General features: G+C 43.9%; 1 protein-coding gene across 4 annotated transcripts in view; it reads left to right on the top strand.

Moving 5' to 3' along the window:
- GAREM1 (GRB2 associated regulator of MAPK1 subtype 1) overlaps positions 1-21,431 on the top strand; it is a 103,271-nt gene that overhangs the window by 14,297 nt on the left and 67,543 nt on the right. For 3 of the 4 annotated variants that reach the window (XM_035553128.2, XM_035553131.2, XM_035553130.2), the window contains one exon: positions 9,491-9,631. In XM_035553128.2, coding sequence (XP_035409021.1) covers positions 9,491-9,631 — 141 coding nt within the window. Of the gene's footprint in view, positions 1-6,236; positions 6,291-6,383; positions 6,565-9,490; positions 9,632-21,431 lie in introns of those variants that run through there. The other variant, XM_035553129.2, reaches the window with a different exon arrangement.

Genomic DNA, 21,431 nt, shown 5'->3' with positions numbered 1-21,431 from the left:
TTACAGAAGCGCAGGAAGCACTGCAAGAAGTGGTTGGGCAGTCTGAGGGCAAGGCTCTCCTTGCCCCTTGCTTGCAGGTAGGGTCAGTGAGGCAAACTGGATGCCCTGTGGTTGGGACACCACTGAAAATTGTTGCAATGTGGCCAGCTGTAGCCAGCAACAGTTGTTCCAGCCAAAGCAAAACTCTTGGGGAGCTTGTCCTGAAGATGCGGCAGGAAGAGAAGCGGTGCTGTGCGGAGTGCGTTCAGCTTGATGCTGTGTGCTGTGGTGCTTGAAGCTGGGTTGATCCAGCATTAAGAGAGAGATGGAGTGACTTTTGTGGCCTGTTCCCAGCCGTGCTGGGGGTGCAGCCTGCCATGGACAGCTTCGGAGCTGTCTGACCATGCCGCAGGGGATCAGTGTGCTGGGAGCACTGACTGACTGCAGGCCGGGCCTTGGCCTGCTGCGCCCCCTCCATTGCCTTCCTGGCAGCGAGCGCAGTGTTTGAGCTTTGTGGCCTTTGCTAAAATCAGGTTTGGGATTATGGATACTGGGCACTGCTTCGCATTCGGCTTGTTGAGCTCTTGGCTTATTTGTGCCTTGCCTGTGAAACTAACACGGGTTCCCTCCCTCCGCCACCCGAGGCTGAGGGAAGCGTGATTGCCGGTACCGGGCCGTGCTGCGGAAGAGCGGTTTGGGTGCTGCTCTTGTGCTGTCAGACGAGGCCTTTCATCTGCTGGAAGATGTGGATCTGTTCAGTTGACGACACTTCAAATCAGCATTGTATTTCTTTTGAGAGAGAGGGGTTTGTTAGGAATTTGAATCATGACAGAAATACTGCTTGATCCAGGTAATAGGAACCAGCGCAAACGAATGTGCTGCTGGAATGAAACAGTTAAACAGAGACATATTTAAAACTACTCAGCAAATTAAGAAAGGAAGCTGAAAAGTGAGGTTGATTATCAACAGTCCTTGATAAAACTGCAATTTTTATTCCAGATCTTTGTGTTGCTAGCTCAGAAGGTTGTGCAGCTGGGGACAGAGACCTCTACTCCCATCCACTGTGCTCAGACACAGATGAGACCACAGTCAGGCTTTCCTAATGAATTGGCCCTCTTTAAATTAAAAATTTAGTATACTACGCTTTATATCCCAGAGATGATTAAATGTTAATTTTTTTTTTCCACCTTGCTCCCAGAATCACAGAATCGAAGGGGTTGGAAGGGACCTCAAAAGATCATCGGGTCCAACCCCCATGCAAAAGCAGGCTCCTTAGAGCAGGCTGCCCAGGTAGGCATCCAGACGGGCCTTGAATATCTCCAGAGAGGGAGACTCCACAACCTCCCTGTGCAGCCTGTTCCAGTGCTCTGTCACCCTCACCGTGAAGAAGTTCTTTCGCATGCTGGTGCGGAATTTCCTGTGCTCTATCTTGTGGCCATTGCCCCTTGTCCTATCCCCACAAACCACTGAGAAGAGGTTGGCCAAATCCCTCTGTTTCCCACACCTCAGGTATTTATACACATTGATAAGATCCCCTCTCAGTCTTCTCTTCTCCAGGCTGAACAGACTCAGGTCCTTCAGCCTTTCCTCATAGGGAAGATGCTCCAGGCCCCGTATCATCTTTGTGGCCCTCCGCTGAAACTACAATATTTACCCATCTAGCTCACTGGCAGTCTGCATTTAGATTACACATGATCCACCCCCATGCACATTGTTTTGCTTTTCTTTAAACAAAGAAGTTTATCTGATCAGCTAGATAATTCTTACCTTTTTTTTTTTTTAATGTCTGTATGGAATGACAAAGTGAGACTGATAACATGGAGAGGCTTTCAAGGAAGGTGTGTTTTGTTTTTTTTTTCCCCAGCAGTAGTGTTTTCTACAATTTAGTGCTCTTTTACTTCTCTTCCATTATACATTTTATGCAACAGTAACTCTTCCAAGCTTCTGTTCAGTCATAGTGACAAAAAAAGTAACGTTTTCAATCCTTGTAGATTTCCTGTTCGCTACTGTTGTTAAAAGTGGGGTTCTTCATGTACCAAAATAGCTGTGAGGTTTTCTTTCATTCCTTTGTTAAGAAAAATTACAAGGATGTGAAATTTTTCCATACAAAACCCTATTGCTACTTCAAAATGGAAAGTTCAGACGTTGTTCTCATCCTATTGAACTTTTTTCTCTGACCTACATTTCGACAAGTTTTATGTTTGCGGAAAGAATAGCACTGGCAGGCTGAACAGCTCATTGAGATTTGACTCAGTAACCAAATACACTGCCAAAGTTAAAACAAGCGAACCACCCTAACTTAACACTTACTGCTGTTTGACATTGAGATATGTCCCTATAGGAGTATTCCCAACAGATACACTGGAGTATGATGCAGCATGCGGAAAACAAAATGTTTGATTTCCTTCCTCCACCCTCCTTTAGAGTTCAGATAGAAGTTATTTGCCATGAGGAGTACTTTGGTGAGCAGGTTGCATGACCTAGTATTTAAAATAAATAGATATATATATGTCATTATCCTAATTTGAATATTCAGAGTTAACAAGAAGTCTCTGTTTCTTCCCCATAAATGTAAAGTCCAAACTCTTCATTAGAAAAGAAGAGAGCCTTAACTGTAGGAAAAGAGATGCTTGTTCTGCTAAGGTAATATGACTGAGAGTTGGGGATGAACGATTATATGCTGTGATAGCATTGTGGTAGGTTGCAGGTTGGATGAATCTGTCCCATGTGCTGGTACAGCTTCAGTCTGTCTAAAACAGCATGACCATGAGATGACTTTAGGTGAAGTCAGTGCTTCTGAAGGAAAGAGGGTATTTGCTCATTTGTTTCTTTCCTTACTTTGATGGTCTGATGACCAGCTGCCTTCAAATGGTCACATACCACAGCACTGCAGGTATTTGAATAACCAGTAGCATGTAGTCCAGTTCATCTTCTGAGTTGCCATGTCTCATTTCTTTTATTTTTCCTCTACTACATGTATTTAAACCATCTTTGGAACGGGAAACACTGTGCTTGTGTGCTGGGAGGAGCTGCAGCTTTTACTTGCTGTGAATCTGCCAATGACTTAAAAAGAAACCAAGTTCATCTTAGGATGATACCTCTGTGGGAGCTATGTGACTAGCAAATACTTGCAGTAACACAAGTTGGCCTTTTCAAAAACCAAGACAACTTTTACTAGTTGGCTGCCGTACAGTATTGTAGATTCTTTCTTTTGGAGTGGAAAAGCAGGGCTGGCATTTCTATTTGTGCTAGCAGTGTGACCTCCCTCTGACCTGAAACATCTCTGCACAGAGCCATGAAGTCAATAATGGTCTTTTTTTTTTTTTTTAATAACAATGGATTATAATTTCATTTCATCCTGGCTGGAGCTATGCTTTGTGTTTTTGTGGTGCTGTAGGATAATGTTGAGGTGTATATTAACACATGGCTTGTTTGGCCCTCAGCCAGGGAAGGAGTCCCTTCTGCTTGTCCAGTGCAGCAGATACCGTGCAAGTAAGGCTCCTCAGTGCTATAATAGCATGATAAATAAATAAGCACCTGACTTCTTTCTTCTTTTTTTTTTTTCCAGTTTCTAATCATTCTGTTTTCTGTTAGCTTCCAATTATTGCAAAATAAACCTTATTTTCTAGTCTCTCATGAAATTAGCCACGTGCTGACAGGTATTCCTAGTGATTTCATGGAATCATTTGGGTTAGAAAAGACCTCTAAGATCATCGAGTCCAAACGTTAACCACATTTCACAGTGGAAGTGCTCACCTGACCAGGCAGCCACCTCTTTGCTTTCTTCAAATTAACCCTTCAGTCCTAGCAAGTGCTGGTACAAGCTCCAGCAGGGGACAGTTGAAGCCACTCATTTGCTTGTCTTTTTGTAGTTACCTGGCTGAGCACCCACTGAAGTGATTTTTAATGTTGCTGAGGTTTTCCTGTATAATGTTATGTTATGTGATTGTGGAACATTAGATGGGGTAATTAAAACCCACCACCTACTTAACTGACCAAGGCAGCCTGGGTGATGCACTTAATTGTACAGCAGCTGTTACCTGGATGCAGATGGAGTTCAGACTTAATGAAAACACATGGCACAAAGTCTTGATGAATTTTCCCTGGGGTTTAGCAGGCATCTTCTTCACCAGCTATTTCACAGAAGTGATCTTAAGATTGTCACGAGCTATTTTCTGTAAGCCTTTTTGTTCTAGGAAGAGCAAATTCTGCATGCTTGAACTAATGTGCAAGGGGCAGCATTAAGCTCGCTTTACAGTCCTCTGTGATGAATGAGATGAGAGGAATGTCTCTGTAACCATCTTCCTGGCAGGAGCTGACGGTATCCAGTTCATCTGGCACGTGTGAATGCTATCTGTTAGGTTGCTGGAACCTTGTATGGACTTCCTCTTTCTTTGAATTGCTCTTTACCTACTATTCTCATGTCTCCAGACGAAAAGCTTGTGTTTTAAAGGGAGTGATGTCAACTCTCAGCCAGGATGGCAGCATGTGGCGTTATAAAAATGTTTATATTCGTGTAGATTTCTGCTTATTTTTAGAAGTGTAGTTTCTGTGAGTGAATGAGTCATGTTATTCTGCACATTCTGCAGTGACTTGAATATCAGCTTCTCAATACTAGAATGAGAACCCTAAAAGGTGTTTTTTTCTGATGTTTTTTGTTTGATGTTTTTCATTTGTTTCATTATTTTTCTTTAGTGGTTAGTGTTGAAAAGTCACTGCTATCTTTGGCAAATGAGCATATGTGAAACCAGGGTGAATTTTCTTTCATGGGACTTGGCCCATTGTTGATCCAGAGGGAGGTGAAGAAGAGATGGAGATGCTCAGACTCTTCAAAACTGAAAGGTCTTCAGCTCTACCTCAGAGTCTTTACCCTAAACATTTAGAAATTGGGAAATGCCAAAGGAAATAAAAGTACACATCCTCAGAAAGTAAGTGGTTGCCACAGCTTGCAGGGAGGTCAGTGCTTCCTTCAAAAGAGACGTGCTTCCGTGTGTGCCGCAGCATTGCCGTGTATAAGGTCAGGCCCGACACGTAGCCAGGTACTGTTTCCTCATCTGGTTCTGAAAAACTGCAGGTGAGAACAGAAATTCGTCTCTGAACTTGTAGATTGATCTGTCCTGCTCCCAGTCTTGCTACAGTTTTTAACTGTTAATCTGAGATCGGAGTGTTTACGGTGACAGAGCCAAGGTTTGGCAAACGCGGGTGATACCGTTTTGGAACTGGAAAGAATTATGAAAGATGTATTGGCATTTAATGTAGGTGGTATTTAATAAGCATGGGAATCTAGATTAAGCAATTATCTTTTTTTAATTTTGTTTTTTAACTGTACCAACATGTGAACAATTTTCCTTTCGTGGTCAGCATTCCCTCTGCAATAGCCTTTGAACAGCAGCGTGCTTTGCAATATTTATGGTTTTTAGGAATTGTGTGGAAATGAAGTTTTGCCAATTATATAACTAAAAATGGCAATACGTCTGATTCAGAATGAATAAACGAGCAGCTGTTACGATGCTGCTTAGGTGATCTGTGATGAAATAGCCCGCATCCTGGTCTCGGTCACAGTGCTTATAGGATGACAGCTTGTTTAGGAACACCGGCTAACTTCTCAGCTCAGAGGTGTGAGGCTTTTATTGCGAGGCACGGTTGGGTGTCGATGCTTTATTTAGGATTTACATGCTGTTAGCGAATCATGAGTTTCTTAGTCTCGGGCATTATTATGAATAAAGTTGATTCATGTTTTGGAAAGGTAGGGAACTTGAGGAGGGGTGGGGAAATGCATGTGATAATTCATTGCTTCTGACTTTTATTTAGGAGAAAAAAAGCACTCAAGTATTTGCCTGTAGATTCTTTGTAGTGGTTTAATTATATTGCAGGCATTCGGGGTGGGGAGGAGAGGATGAGGAGATACAGCTAATCCATATTTGATCGTAAGAGACAAAACTGTTACTAAAGATGAGTGGCCTGTGCTCTGTTTTCTCATGGCGTCTGGCTTTATGTAAGCAGTCGTGTAGGAGTATGTTGAATAGGTGAGAACCGAGTTGCATAGTTTGTGGATGTGAAGGCTGCTGACTTCTCTCCCACATAGCTGAAATGTGATTAATGAAGGGCTTGCATAACCTGTGTTACTGAGACGGGGGAAAATCAGATTGGATGCGTGTGGCTGTTTTGCAAGGTACGGTTTGCTGAGAGAAGTGTAAAGGGCGAAGCCTGGGCTGTGCTTGGCCGGGACCTGAGCAGTACAGCCTGCTTCAGAGATGTCTCCTGCCTGAAAGGCTCATCTCTCCAGGAGGAGACTGCTCTAAAGGCACTGAGTAAGTCAACGGAAGAAAACAGAAGAGCGTGCACCACCATGTTCTGTTGTCTCATTCATGTTTGACTCTTCCTTGTACTTGTGTTTTTGCTAGTCCATTAAGGCCTACAAGGAGCATCTTCCTATAAAGCCACAGCAGGCAGCCGGTCCACCCACAACGACAGGAGACCAGGACATGGTACCGACAGACCTGCCCTTGTGCAGGAGGCTTGCATCCACCTCTCTCTGCTCCAGCTCCATGGAGAAGTGCAGAATTCGTTTCCCACTTAATCAGCGTGAGCGAATGATTGTTGTAACAGGAATTGTGGTTTCCAAGGTTCAAACAGGAAAAAAAAAATGCAGCTACTTCCAGCTGCAGACTTAATTGGGTAGTCACTCTTGGGCCTGCCTTGGTAATATCTTTTTACACTCACCTGTCCCACCCAGTTTTAAGTGTAACCACGTAAACAGATCATGGCTTGTGAGCCGCGGCTGGAAGCTCCTTTTCATAATGGGTATTTTTTTTGTTGTTGTTTTTCCTGAGAACGTCTTTCTCAGACTCTCGGAGGATGACCCATACTATAATTATTTCCCTGCAATCCTGGCTGGTACAATTCAGCCTTTCTTTAGGTAATGGCCTGAAATTATAACTACAAATTGTAAGGCGTAGAAAAGCATACCAGAGATGCTTTGTATTTTCTTCAAAATTTGTTTACCATTGTCAGTGAAACTAGTAAAATACTAGTTCTTCCCTTAGGTGTCATTGTTTTTGTTTTGTTGTGGGATGGAATAATTACTTGTTGCCATGGATTATAGAAAGCAGGAGTGTAAGTCTCTGAACTGAAACAGGAGTTTCAAGTAACACCGTATATTATTATCATTGTGTTTTCCCCGAAAATTTCAACTGTCTGCTGCAGTAAGATGAGGAGACTTTTTATATCTATTAGGAGTTGCCTTGTAAGCAGAGAGCAGAAGATCACAGAATTGTAGGGGTTGGAAGGGACCTCAAGAGATCATCGGGTCCAACCCCCCTGCCAAAGCAGGCTCCTTAGAGCAGGCTGCCCAGGTAGGCGCCCAGACGGGCCTTGAATATCTCCAGAGAAGGAGATGTGTGCAAGATGCTCAAAGGCAGATGATTTGGTGAAATATAGTGGGTGCATGACTCCTCTAACAAATACCTGAAGGTCATTCAAGATACGGAAGGGACTGCAGAGCTTTCCCGTGCTGCTTGGCCCTTTTGTCACTCTGCCCTAGGCCTTCTGAGGTCCCTTCTCCTGTGCTCCCAGTGCATTGAGGGTGCAGGTGTGGAGACACAGTCCAAGTAGCTCTTGGAAATCATCTCTTGAAATACTGTGCTTGCATGGTTGGAAGCTGCTCTCTCCGCTGTCAAAAAGGAGTAAAACTGGAAATGGGACCTCCACAGGGCAAAGAGTAACTGGTACTGATGAGCTCCATATGCCTTGGGGTTGCCCACCCACTCCTTTAAGTTGAAGCCCCACATGTGCAAAATCGGAACTAGTTTTAAGGTGCAGCAGAGCCTGGGAAGCCCTGGGACATGTCTGCCCCTTGATGAGCCACATCCACATTGCTGTAGAGATCAGCCAGAGTCCGTCGGTCCGCGGGTGGCAGAGCAGTCGGTGGCAGTGGTCTCTCCTGACTTAAAATCCAGCAGTTCTCACAGCCGCCAGTTGCTGTATTTTGATTCGTGTAGGAGGGTGATTCTTGATAGAATGAGAGCATGAAATCAGGCAGGAATGGAGTGTGCAGTAAGCACTGCACGCCGTGGAAAAGATTGCCTGGCGTGGGCAGAAGGAGCACAATGGGAAGTCTCTCTCCTTTGTCGAGCCTGAGCAGGGAAACGTCTGCTGCTTGAGACAGAAAGTCTGATGCTTCCTCTGCCTTAAAAACATGGGAAGACAGTGAGGAGGAAGTGTAGTTTGCTGTAGTAGCTGAAGGGAATGGGTTTCGTCCAAATGTGATTCCAGGGCTAAACTGCTTGCTTTATTTCTGGCTGCAACAGCAGAGGGTCGGAGGGAGAGAGCAAAATGAAACTTAAAGCTTTGTTATTCTTGGCCTGTGGTTAGCGTCTACTAAGTGTTTCTGAAAGTTCATGTGACTGCTTTCAAGACACCTTGAGAAAGGTGTCTTGTAGTCTGCATGTGTAAGACCAGGAATGTAGGAGAGCATTATGCTATGGTATCCCCTGCTGTATAAAATCTTGTTCATGTGTCATCCTTGGTATGGATATCTAGTACTTTGAGTAGTCTAATGTGGCTCTTGCAATCACTGGAAGACCAAGCGAAGCAGTGTTGTCCAGGTCAGGCACTGCAGTCAGTGGAGGAGGAGGGAAGGGTGCTTGTGGAAATGCAAAAGATTTGGGACAGATGGGAATAAAGGAGAGCCCTCTGTCTGGTGGTACTTGGGATGAACTTGGCAGGCACCAGAGCATGAGAAAGGGCATTGCAGAGGTGGGGTAGACATGATCTGTGGAGGCTTCGGGTTGCATTTCTCTCTCAGAGAAGACTTTGGTGCATGTTAACATTTCCCCCTCTGCCCCTCCTTGTCCTATCATTATCTGACAGAGCAAAAAGTTGCCTTCCATCTTTTTTATAAGCCCTCCTAATTAATTTTAGATATATAGAAACGTCTGACTACCTAGTGACTTGCAAAGGGATAGAGTGACAGAGCTGAGATCTCTGTATCTGCAAGTGAGGTACCCAGTTACTTAATAGCAATGAACAAGGTTTGGCTTCAGGTGACTACAGATTATTGTGGTGCTGATCTTTTAACATATGAAAATGTACTTTTCTCTTGATACCTCCGAAACCTCATAACTGACATGTTTATTTATAACTTTCCTTTGTTTAAAAGTTAAGAAGTCTCGAGCATACGTATTAAGCGAGATAGGCAGACATAAACAGGGATATGAAAAGTCTGTTCATGCAGAAAACTGAAAAAGTAGCCTGAGAGCCACTGCTGAGTAATCTAGAGTACATCTCTGTGGTACTTGTAGGCAGGCACTGTGTTGTTTTATGTTTGTTTCCTTGAAGATATAAAGTGCTTACATTGCAAAATGAATACTGTTTAGAATTAAAACTTAATTGGATTTTTAAATATCAAAACGTCTGAAAAATATGCAGTAATAAGAATAAAATGCTTATTGTGAAGTTTTCCTAATTCTATATGCAATTAATTTAAAAAAAAAATACATCTGTTTTGCAGGAGAAACTGTAGAAGGCCTTCGAGAGAGTGATTACCTTCTGATTCATTCATGTCGGCAGTGGACAACAATTACAGCTCACAGTCTGGAGGAGGGCCACTACGTCATAGGGCCAAAGATAGAAATCCCTGTACATTATGCAGGTAAAGTTGTTGTTAACCTGAAATACAAATTCAAAGAGGATGAATCACCTACCGCTTACATTGGTCACTTTAATTGATGGAGTGAAGCTAAGTCGCAGATATTGGTGACCGTGACCTTTTGATAATGCTACCAAGTGCAAGAAAAACTGATGTACTCCCAGGGGTACTAAATAGATGATTGGGTAGCATGCTTAGAGAACACACAGTGATGTAGAGGAATCGGTTTTAATTTGAGCTTAATGAATTGCCAGCCTTTTTCACCTGTGAACATGGTAGCAAAAGTATGGAAGTTTGAAAATGCCCTGAAATGATCAAAGATGGAATGGGGTTTACTTAAATAAATGGGGTTTATTTAAAAATATTTTCAAAATATTTCTGTGTTAAAAGCTAGGGAGCATTCATAACAATACTGAGGTTTTACACTGCTGCTCCTTGACATTTCTTTGTTGCTGCCTGCCTCTTTGGATGATGCAGTAATACCGTTGTTCCCCGTAGGTAGGTATGGCACAACTAATCAATATTTATTTTACAATTGCAAATTAGTTTTGCTTTCCTAAGAAATTATTTTACTAACTTCCCACTGCTTAATGTCCTTATTGACAAGCTGAATAGAGCAGTATTGTCTGATTAAGATGCAAAAATGTAGAAGGCTGGGAAGTGTAAACTCAAAGAGCCATGGCTACAGAGCAAAGGTGTGTGCTTAGTACTGTGCTTTCTCTTTGTCTTTCATATAGTCAGTCGTCGATCGATTAATCAATTCAGCTGTCTTACTGTCTCTTTTTTTAAATGTTGGTGTAATGAGGGTGGGATGAGTTGTACGAGAGCTGACTGAGATTTGCTTTAATCGCACCAGTGCTGCCACTGCAGTGATGCACTGCATTTCAGTGATGGAACTTAAGCTGTTTCTCCTTGGAGCTGGCTTCTGGCAGGTTAATTTTTTTTAAGACATGTTTAAAAGCTTCGGTCTGTTAGCACATAGTATCATAATATACATGGCATTAAAATTCTTTGAATTTAACTTTTTTAGTATAAGCAGTTTCTAGTGCATGTGCTTAATAACCGTTCTTTTTTCACACCTCCTGACTCCATAAGCTTCAGTGCCGTGGCCAGATAAACACTTCACTTCTTTCAGGCTGAATGGTGCATTTTGAAATTCTCACTGATTCCTGGAAGAACAGAAAATAAACTGTTTTATTGGTGTAAAAGAAGGTCGGACTCCTAAGGGGTTTACTAAAGCTTGGTTCTTAATTTGTAAAGAACGTAACAAAGATCTGCGAGGCAGGGTTTCCTGGTTCTTCATGTTTCGTTCATGCTTGGCTTGATTTTGCTGATATCTATGTAAACTCAAAGTCTGTTCCCTAGGATATTGCAAAAACCATTGATGTGGTTTTCTTCCTGGCTTGTGTTAATGCAGGAAGAGTGTGTTTAGTTGACAGAACACATTTTGCTGTCAAACAACCTCCAGAAAGTTCCCTGCTGTAAACTCCTCATTTATGAGACAAAAATACAGGAAAGTTCAGAAATTGCCACGTAGTAAAGGCACATGCTAAACAAGTGGTGCGATCCAGTGCTGCCAAAGGAACCTCACAGAAATGGTCAGTGCTAACTTGCGGTATCAGATTGTGCAATGTAAGTTTGCCTCTGAGAAAGGAGAGGTGTGTCTAAGGATGTGAAGGCGTAGCTAGAAAAGCACTGCAACCAGGTGCTTGGGTGCTAACCTCCAAAAGCATTTAGAGATATCTTCCATACCCTAAAAATAAATTTGTGCTGCCATGGAATATGATACAGGGCTCTGTAAGGTAACACTAAGTGAGTTGTCAGGGCTGCATTGTACAGTTCATGGGATCCAGAACCCCATATGACATGCTTTTGGGACCCAGAACCCCACGTGAAAGTGGCTGTGCTTAATGTTGCTGCTGCAGAAGGCTTGTTGGGCTGGGTACTGCCCTGATGCATTTATGCTTCTAGCTCAAGAGCCAGGTTGGGTATCTGCTCTGTGGTAAGCCATGAGAAGGCTGGGCAGTGGGAGTGCTCCAGAATCATGAACTTCTCTGAGCAGGATGTGTTGCTACCAAAAGGTAGGGTGTTCAGCTGGCCATAGCCTTGTGAGCTTGCTTGTACAGCTCTCCATTTACATGCAAGAACTTCCCATCTTTGCAGAAAACACAACTGGAACAGGTGGCAGGCTGTTTTTATGGGGTTCAGCCCTTAGTTTTTGGTTTTAGAGGTGGGATTTTGTCTTCATACAACAATACAGTTCACGTACGTTTGCCTGTAAGTTTTGGGTTATGACTGCTGATTTTTTTTTTGCACGCTTTCACTTTAAAGTTCTGTCAGGTAAGACATCAACTACAAATATGCAGTTGGCATGGTTGCTTATACTGCCTACCAGAAAGGTCCTTAGACGTTGAATATAAACATTTATTAAAATGACCTTCCAGATTTCTTTCATATTTAATGCTATAATTTCATTCTTCTCCCCCCCCCCCCCCCCCCCCCCCCCAAGATTTTAAAGTAGCAGATCATAGCATCATTTTGGTTGCTACTGTTTAGCAGAAAGGGAAGTTGAAATTGATTTTATTCCCCTGAGATTATGGGTTTAAGTACCACAAAGTCATCGCTCGCATATATAAATACTAGTATAACGTAAATCTTATTTTGTTATTTGCTAAATCAGGTTTTGATACACTTATTAGACCTAAATGTAATAAAGCCTTGTTAAAGAAAGAAAATCTGTATTTTACATTTATGTGAAATTTTGTTAACAGATCCTCTGTTCTGCAGTCCTGTTACTGGGAAGCTACTACCCCAGTTGTTTTGTTTGGGGGTGTCTGACATAGTTAATTGTTGCTGTTGCTGTCAGAGAAGACTCATATATGACAGCTGTTAGTCTAAGCATTCCCTCTTGAATACTCTTTCCAGTCTGCTTCTCTTTAGAGTAAAAGCTAAATTAATGTAGCATCAAGTTCGATTCTCATGTAATTAAAAACAAATGGCTAATGTGTTTCTGACTCCTAAAACAAAGGAGGTCTTCACGTGCGTGTAGAATGAAGAGTGGATCAAAATTACTGTCCTGGTAGTCTCCTGTCTTGCTGTAAGAGAGCAGACTTCCCAGGACTCCTGGGCAAACCACTGCAGCATACAGGCATTGCTTGGGTGTCCTTTCCCCTCCTCAAGTTCCCATCATTCACACTTGATACTTCTAACAAGGCCTTACCTGCTCTCTGTTTGAGCTAGCTTTATACTGTTCCTGCTACTATATCCCTAATATTAAATTTCTACTCCAGAAATGAATGTGCATCACCTATACCCTACAGCTGACAACAAATGTTACCCCTAGTTCAGGCTGAGGCAGCGCTGTGTATCTTCACCTTGATAAACGTCTCCTGTAGTAACCTCTGAAAAATGCTGTTGTATGATCTGAATTTGGTATCCTGCAGAATTAAACTTCGCTGTGCTGCTTCTTGTCAAGACAAATGCCTCTTGTTCTCTGTGCAGAGGTAGCTGTGTGGGGAGCTGCAGGCGTTCGTGGCTGCTTCTTGCACGTGTTCTGTGATAACTGAAAGTGATTGAAGCCACGGTCAGAGGGCTTGAACACCATGGGCCTCAGGTGATGTCTGATCCTTCTTGTGTCAGGTTCTGGGGCTATAGAGGTCAAACCAAAAGCGCTATTGAGGTTTTATCAGCTCAAGACCCAGAGGTACCCTGCTCTGACTCTAACGAGTCCGGGTTCAGGCTGTTGTACATGCCTGCGCTACGTGGCCATGGTTTGTTCTGGGTGCAGATCGCTGCTTTGGAGTTGGATGGAGCTGGATGTGGTTACCTAAACTTGCTGTACAGGTAAAGCAGCACGGAGGGCCGTGGAACGAGACACGAGTGTGTGCGTACTCTTGCCTACACAGCACGGCCTTTTCTTTCAGAGGCCAGAGTAGTATTGGTGAGCATACGCAGTGAAAGAAGAAATACTGTGGGATGAGCCGGCAGCATCGAGGTTACTTTGCCCCAGATACTCCCTCCCATGTTTAATCAAATTGTAACAGGGCCTTTACTGTTGTTTTCTAGTGCCTTATCTCTGTTGTTGTGACTGATGGTTCATTTGCTCCCTTGTCCTGTCTGTTAGTGGGTTTTCCCTTCTGACAGCAAAGATGTTCCCTCAAAATGATGACTTTATTTAAAAAATCAGCCTTCCTACCACTTATTTTTCTTCTAATCAGCTTTGTCCAGAGGTTGGAGGGAAATAGCTCTTGCATCAGTGTTGCCATCTGTGTGTTCGTACAAGGCAAGTAATAAAGAAAATACTTCTATTAAGACACTAGAAAGTAACACCCTATTCCAGGGTGTGCCGTGTTGTAACATATCCGGGGTGTTGGAAATACTCTTCCTGTGACCTCATGCCTCCCAGCCACAAAGTGAAGGTGTACAATTACTAATACAGAGTAATCACTTGTGCCCTGTCCGGCTGCTTACCTAAGAATACCGATAGCTTTCTTAATGTCTTTTACATGAAGAAATACACAGCCTCATCGTGTGAGCCTTCCCCAGGTGGGGCAGCTGGTGGGAATGAGTCAGAAATCCCTTCTCTGGTTTTTGAACCAGTGTAAATGAACGTCCTACTGAAACCTGTTTCTACTAGTTTGATTTGTTAATCATGGCCGTGCCTCACTGCATCCTGTTAACACGGAGGAAGGCTCTCTCTGCAGGTCTTCTCAGGAGTGAACTTGCCTTTGCAGCTGCGGAGCTGGAGAACTCCCTGAGACGCTGCAACGTGCAGCAGCCGTTCCTGTCTCCTGTCCGAAGGAAGGCACGCCCGCCTCTAAGGCAGTTGTGCAGTGCCACCAAGCCTCCTGCTGCCCGCTCTGGGATGGTCAGGATGTGGACACAGAGAGGAGAGTGCTGAAGTGTGGTGTGAGTTAGGCATCTCCTAGTTGTCTCGAGATGTTGACAACAGGTCAACCCTTGAATCTCTTCAATCCCAGATGTGAAAGTGTGGTGATGCCAAACACTGTTAGGTGTTTAGTGGCAGGTTAGCTCTGTTGTAAGTGTGCTCTGTGGCTCTCTTCATGGCTTTGGAGAGAAGAGCAGACTCTAGACTGGTGAATGTTCGTCGATTAATGACTTTAGGGCAGCTATTGCCAGCCTGAATCACTCTGGGGACAGATGGGGTGCTTTGCTGGCCTAAGTTCAGTTCAGGTAGTGGTGGACAAAGGGCCCTTTTACTCACCTTTGCCTCACTGCAAACAGAAGATGGTGTCAGGAAGAGGTAAGCTTGTTCTTTTGTGTAAGTGGGGGAGTACAGCTCTGATGGAGTAACTTTTAAGTTCAAAGAAGTGGGTGAGATCTGGAACAGGGAGGGACACTGCTTTGGAGTAGGGAACTTACTTAGGTGAGTCCTCTCCAGCAAACAGGTACACCACTCCCTGATATGAAATGTGTTTTGCAGTTTAATTTGTGTTTTGCTTTGAACTTAACCTGGCACCCAACTATCGCATAGTTCTGGGGCTTTTATGCTGTACAACTGCATACAGCTTCTAGAGAACAGGGCCTGAATTCAGTGGTTCTGAAAGAGGCTGTCATGTGTGTATGGGCTGGTAAATGATTAATGAGTATATGTCCTCAGAAGAAAACCAAGACAAAAAAACAACCCCCACGTTTAACCCCCCGGTACTCAAGTTTTGTTTTCGTTTAGTTTTCTTCAAAAAGGTTGTTTGATCTTAAAAGCAGTCAGAGGTATGAAAGCTTTTTTCACAGGTACTGCTAATAAAAACACTGCCACCAGCATATGGTCTTCATGGGTTTAAAACAGAAATAGGAGGCTTGTAACACTAAATATTTGATTTTTGTGAACTTTCCTGAGAACTGCAACCCTTTTCTCCCCATAACTGAAGAGAAAAATGTATCTTCAGTATTCATTTATAAGTGTCATTGTAGAACAGTGCCTGGGTATTGCAGAGTTTGTATCTTCAGTTGGGAGGTCTGAGAACAGCAATCTCCAAAACACATCACATTGCTCACAGAGCACCATTCCATGTTTTCTCTGTCAGGACAATAACTGTCTTAATCTGTATTTATCTACTTAGTTTTCTTGTTTGGTTTTTCTCTTCTTTTTCCTTGCCAAAGACTCTGTTTTTCTATTCTAGGGAATCGAGGCCTTGTGGTCTGTCAACTGTCTTCATATTCCTGGATTTTATAAATCTGTCATTGAGGAATAATGGGTGAATTGCTCTTCCATACATGAACAAATCTCTATATTCTTAATTTTTATGGTGTTATATTTTTCTTCCATAAACTTACCATAAAGTTAAGCTGATGTCAGACTTGCCATGATTCACCACGGCCCTATCTGTTTGTTATTCCACATTTCTGTGCCTTTTAACCTTTGGCAGATGTCTCTCCATTGACCAGCAGTGCAATGTCAAGTCACAGGATAAAAAATGCAGGCACAGAAAATGCTGGCAAAAATTTCCCATTTCTTTCACACCTCCAGGATCATATTCTTCCTGTTCTTTCATCCTTCCCCTGCCCACCAAGCACCCAGTCAGATGAAGTAGCAGTATTTTACATAAGTTTTAATGAAACATTCCACTTTTGTCTGACCACCTGTATTGGAGAATCTCTTCTACTTTGTGTTGTTAGTTTTTTTAACCTATTAAGGAATATGTGCATGTACATATTAAGGAATATGTACAGTACTAGCTTTCTAGTATTGCGTGCTGGCAGCTTCCCAGGATGCACGCTATGGATCAGAAATACCTCTTCTGTGTGGGGAGATGATTCAAACGCAGCTTCTGGTGAAACAGCAGTGTACCATTCTTCATCAGGCTGAACTGCTGATAATCTTTTGAAGTACTTTCAACTTTGTATCTCTGAAATCAGCCAGCCTTTTTTTTGCAGCGTCCCGTTTCTTTGAAATTATCATCCTTATTAAAATCAGCAGACCGTGAGACAGACTGCTTTTCTCTTTGTATATATACGATCTTATGTCTATGAGAGACTTGTGGAGTCTCCCATCTACGGAATTTGTAGAATTTACTTGAATTCCAGGGTGGTTGATGGAAGCATCAAAGTTCATAGTCAGCATACCGGTGAAACCCCATTCAACTCTGTCTGAGCTCCCATCTACCTCCAGTCCTGCTGCCTGGCCCGGCTGAAACATCTGAAACTGATGTGGAGTCTGCAGCCATCACAGCCTGCTGCTCTGCGGTGCAGTCGGAAAGGTAGGGTTAGTTCACAGGGTGGGATTTCTGCCAGGGATAGAGGAAGAGAGATTATGTCCCAGAAGCTCACAGAGAGAGAACACCTGATTTTTCTGTCTTCCTTTCCAACCTGGGAGAAGAGTTTGTGATTTGTAGACTCAAGTTTGTATCAAATTTGATTTGTTTCAAGGGATTTGCTTGGTGCCTTGAAAGAAACAAAAACTTGTGACGAAAGAGATATTTTTCTATACTGTTTCAGTGACATGTTAGTCATAAAGAGGTGTTTGTCTTTAGATACAGCCGTTTTCCTTTTCTCTACTTTGTCTTCTGAGTGCAACCTTACCCTTGTTAAAAAGCCTAAGGTTTGCCTCAGCACTGAACTTCATGTTTTCTTGGTGAGAGGGAAAGGGAGTAGGAGGAGAGAGGAAAACTTGCAGCTTTTACAACTGCTGATTTGAAGTATCACATGTTCTTCTCAGACTTCCACGCTTCTTGGCTGTTACTCCAAGTCTGCAAACTTGCAGCTTGCTGAAATTCAGCTGTGACCTTAGAAGCATTCACTGTAAGGTTTTTGTTTGTTTGCTTCAGATCTCTGGGGGCAGTGAAGAAGCTGATAGGAGCTGCATCAGTTAGGAGAGAACTCTAGAGGCTTATACAAAAGAAATTAACTGGGGAGGATGACTTCTTAAAAGATTGCAATTGAGGGAAGGTTAGAACAGCAGCCAGGAAACTGGTTCCCAGAAGGCTGTGAGATGGGCGAAATCACACAGGATTTGCTCAGCATTGCTTGAATTACTTTGCCCTAGCTCTTGGCTGGTACGGTGGAGCACTGGGCTCATCTGCATGACAGCAGAAAGGCTGAAGTGCTCTTAAAAGTTGCCTAACACAACTGCTAGGAAGCTCAGGGGAAAAGGCTAATCCACCCTGGAATTTGGCATATATTTAGGGCTACGCTCGAGGTTCCGGTCTGCTCCCACGTTTCCAGCCACTTGAGACTGCCCTAAGTACTGGCTACGAGGAAGCTGGGAATGTGGCTCCTGAGTTCCCAAGAGGAAGCCGTTCTCTTCTTCCTTGAGCTGTAAATTAAGGCTTTAAAAGGGAGGAGGTACATGAGCACTGCAGCATACCTGGTTGTTAACCTCCTGTCGGTTAAGCTGGGGAGGGACAAGCATTTCTGTACGTGCATAGGTTTCCAGATAGGACGGCTGGAGATGGAGATACACCTGCAAAGCAGGACCATATGTTCTTTGCCATAATACCTCCCTCCTGCATGCTGGGAGTGGGATAGGTGGAAAAACTGCCTGTTTTAGGCATCATTTGGGAACTAGAAGTGAACTAAGTGTGAAGCTGTTTCATCCTTTCCTACCCTGAAGTAGATGTTTAGCCAGGTTTAACCATGCTGTTAGAAAACTTGAAGCATAATTAGAAGCTCAAAGAGAGAAGCTCTGTTAGCCCGTAGTCTGTAATTGCAAGCCTGTAATTCACACCTGTTTTCCTGAAGTAGAAGAGTGTGTGTGCATGTGTACATGCATATATATCACGGAATCACAGAGTGGTTGAGGTTGGAAGGGACCCCCGGAGACCATCCAGTCCAACCCCCCTGCTGAAGCAGGATCATCTAGAGCACGTTTCACAGGATCACGCCCAGGCGGCAGACTTTGAATATCTCCAGAGAAAGAGGCTCCACAACCTCTGTGGGCAACCTGTGCCAGTGCCCTGTCACCCTCGCAGTGAAGTTTTTCCTCATGCCCGGTTGGAACTTCTCATGTTTCCGTTTGTGCCCATTGCCTCTTGTCCTGTCGCTGGGCACCACTGAAAAGAGTCTGGCCCCATCCCCTTGATACAATTCCTTAAGATATTCATATACATCAGTAAGACCCCCTCTCAGTCTACTCTTCTCCAGGCTAAACAGGCCCAGATTCCTCAGCATTTCCTCACGAGAGAGATGCTCCACTCCGCTGATCATCTTCGTAGCCTTCCGCTGGGCTCGCTCCAGTAGCTCCACATCCCTCCTGTACTGGGGAGCCCAGAACTGGACACCTCACTCCAGGTGAGGCCTCACCAGGGCTGAGTGGAGGGGCAGGATCACCTGCCTCGACCTGCTGGCAATACTCCTCTTCTGAATGCATCCCAGGATATTGTTGGCTGTCTTGGCCACAAGGGCACCTTTCTGACTCATATAACCACCTAACTTTTCTAGGTTTAATACCATCTGGCCTCAAAGTCGGCCCTTGATGAGAGAAGACAGTAAAGAAAAGTCTGTTGTAAAGGCACAGTCACAGTTTAATCTGTAAAATAATTTGCCTTCTCTTCTGTGAAAAAGTTGAATTTTTGTTTTAAAAAAAAAGACTGTTTCAGCTGGAAACCGGTATGTTTCGAGTTGATAGTTCATCTCGATAATGATGTCTTTTGCTAATCTCTTAACTCCAGTGCATGAAGTTGGGTTTTGTGCTTTTGTATGAATAGAGCAGCAGGTGCAGAATGAAGAAATAAAGCACGTGACTGCTATAAAATCCTTGCAAAGACTGTTGCGGTCACCAATTCGACTGTCCCATGACTCTTAATCTTACCTGGATCGTAGTGCGTGCTGGTAGCAGATGAAGATTTTTGCAGAGAAGTACAATCCTGAGTGTTTAGGGGATTGCAATATGGTTTATTGCATACTCTTTTTTTAAACAAACATAAAAAACTTTATTTGGCTGTCTCTTCTGCATATAGGTTTACTTTGCCTCAGGTTTGTCCCCTCTTTTTCTTTTGCTGATATTCTGACTTGTTGCACGGTGTAGATCTGCGTGGGAATTTGGGATGGAAGAAATTGCCATGAGGTTTTACAATTAGTCTAGGAGATCCTATAGACTGAGCGTCCCTTTGCTCCTCAGGCTTGGAGAGGAACTGTTGTAGCTGAGCTAACATGGCAAACGAGCAAGCCAGAAATTATGAATGTCTTTCCCTTCCTTAAATACACGACCCAGCTGGCAGGAATCTGCAGCAGGGTTCTCGATAGGTTGTGTGCGCTTGGGGGGGAGCAGCAGAGAAATCTGCTGCGCAGGATGATGTCATCTCGTGAATTTTGGGATGCCAGAACAGACTTTTTTTTCCCTGGAGCCAGTATTTGCCGCTCAAAACAACTGATAGGAAGTGTGGTAGGAATTCTTCAGTCAGCATCCTCCCCATGGAAACCAGCACACTTCACGTCTGGGAACGAAAGCCGGTCGCGTCAGCGCTGCCTATTAAAGCAACTGACATCACGGACGGCTTGGGCTTCGGCTGAACTACTGTACCTATTGGTGCCAACAGTAAAATAAAACCGTGCTATTTAAGCCCTGTATAACTGTGTTTATATGGAGAATGTAATTTGTGTGTTTAATTTAGCCTGTGATCCAAGACGGTGATTCTGCTGTGTCAGGGAAAGGCACTTCTGTGAGCTTTGAAACTTCGAGGAGTGGAAGAGCTGGCTTTTTTCTCTGCCGTGAACTGTTGTGCAGAGACTCGCTCTTCTCAGGTGGCAGAGATGAACTTGTTCCAGTGTGTGCTGGGAGGGGGGAAGCTGTTAAAGCTAATAGTAAGGGTGACCATTTTTACCCGACTGGGAGCAGCAGAGGTAATTATCTTCTCCTTCTGAAGGACCTAAGCAACAGATGGAAACTGAAGCCTGTGCCTTATTTCCTCTGCAATGAGACTCAACTTTTCTTGTGAACCAGAGTGTGCGGTTTGATCCCAAAGGAAGGCAAAACCAGGGCAAAGAAGGAAAGGCAGAGCACTTGTGTATACTGTATAATGCGGGCTTTCATGAGGGTCCTCTAACTCGGAACGATTGCCTGGTGAGCCTACATGGACTAAGAAGGGCCTTTTAAATCCAACTACCAGGAAGGTTACGTTTACAGAGGAGTCACCTTCACAGCAGTCTCTTTGTCACTGGCTCAACCTTTTCTGGTCCATCTCACATGAATTTCATACTGCAGTAGACTGGGAATAGCCAGCCAGGGCTGGCTGCCTTTGGGTGGCTGGAACAATTCGAGCCGGCCGTGGCTGTTCGCTGTTGCCTTGTAGCACTATGCTCACCTGATCCCTCTCCTAGCAGGTGTGTGGACCAGCTCACCACGTGAAAGGGCCCGTTTTTGTCACAGTGGCTGCACACGTGCAGAAGAAAGGAAGAGGAACAGGCCATTAGGATGCACGGTCACGCCTGAAGGTTTCTGAAGGTCTTCATCAACCTGATAGGAGCCACGGTTGTCATCTTCTGCCAGAAGAGAATTTTTTTTTTACTTTATTTTTGCATTAATAAACACTTAAGCAGAAGCGAGTACAGGATGTGTATCTGTGGGGGAGAAAGGGAGTGCAGGAGGAAGTAGCAACTGGGGAAACCATCTCTGATAAAATACTGCACAGGCCTCTGCTATGTAAATAAGGGCTGTGTAGGATCAGTGGGACTTCTGTGAAGCTGGATAGGAAAAATGAAATGTTGGTGAGACGGGTGTGCAGGGTAGCTTGCATAATCCAGTTCTGTAGCTGCTGTGTTCCTGTTCATTGCTGGGGTTCAAAGGGGAGGGTGGGTGGGGAATTACGACACTATGACACTTGCTGTACAAATGGCATCGCCAAAGAAA

This window comes from Cygnus atratus, chromosome 2 (assembly GCF_013377495.2).
Source record: "Cygnus atratus isolate AKBS03 ecotype Queensland, Australia chromosome 2, CAtr_DNAZoo_HiC_assembly, whole genome shotgun sequence".
NCBI classification, from domain to species: domain Eukaryota; kingdom Metazoa; phylum Chordata; class Aves; order Anseriformes; family Anatidae; genus Cygnus; species Cygnus atratus.
The sequence above is the reverse complement of the archived record's forward strand: the minus strand, read 5'-3'. Positions and strand labels throughout refer to the sequence as shown.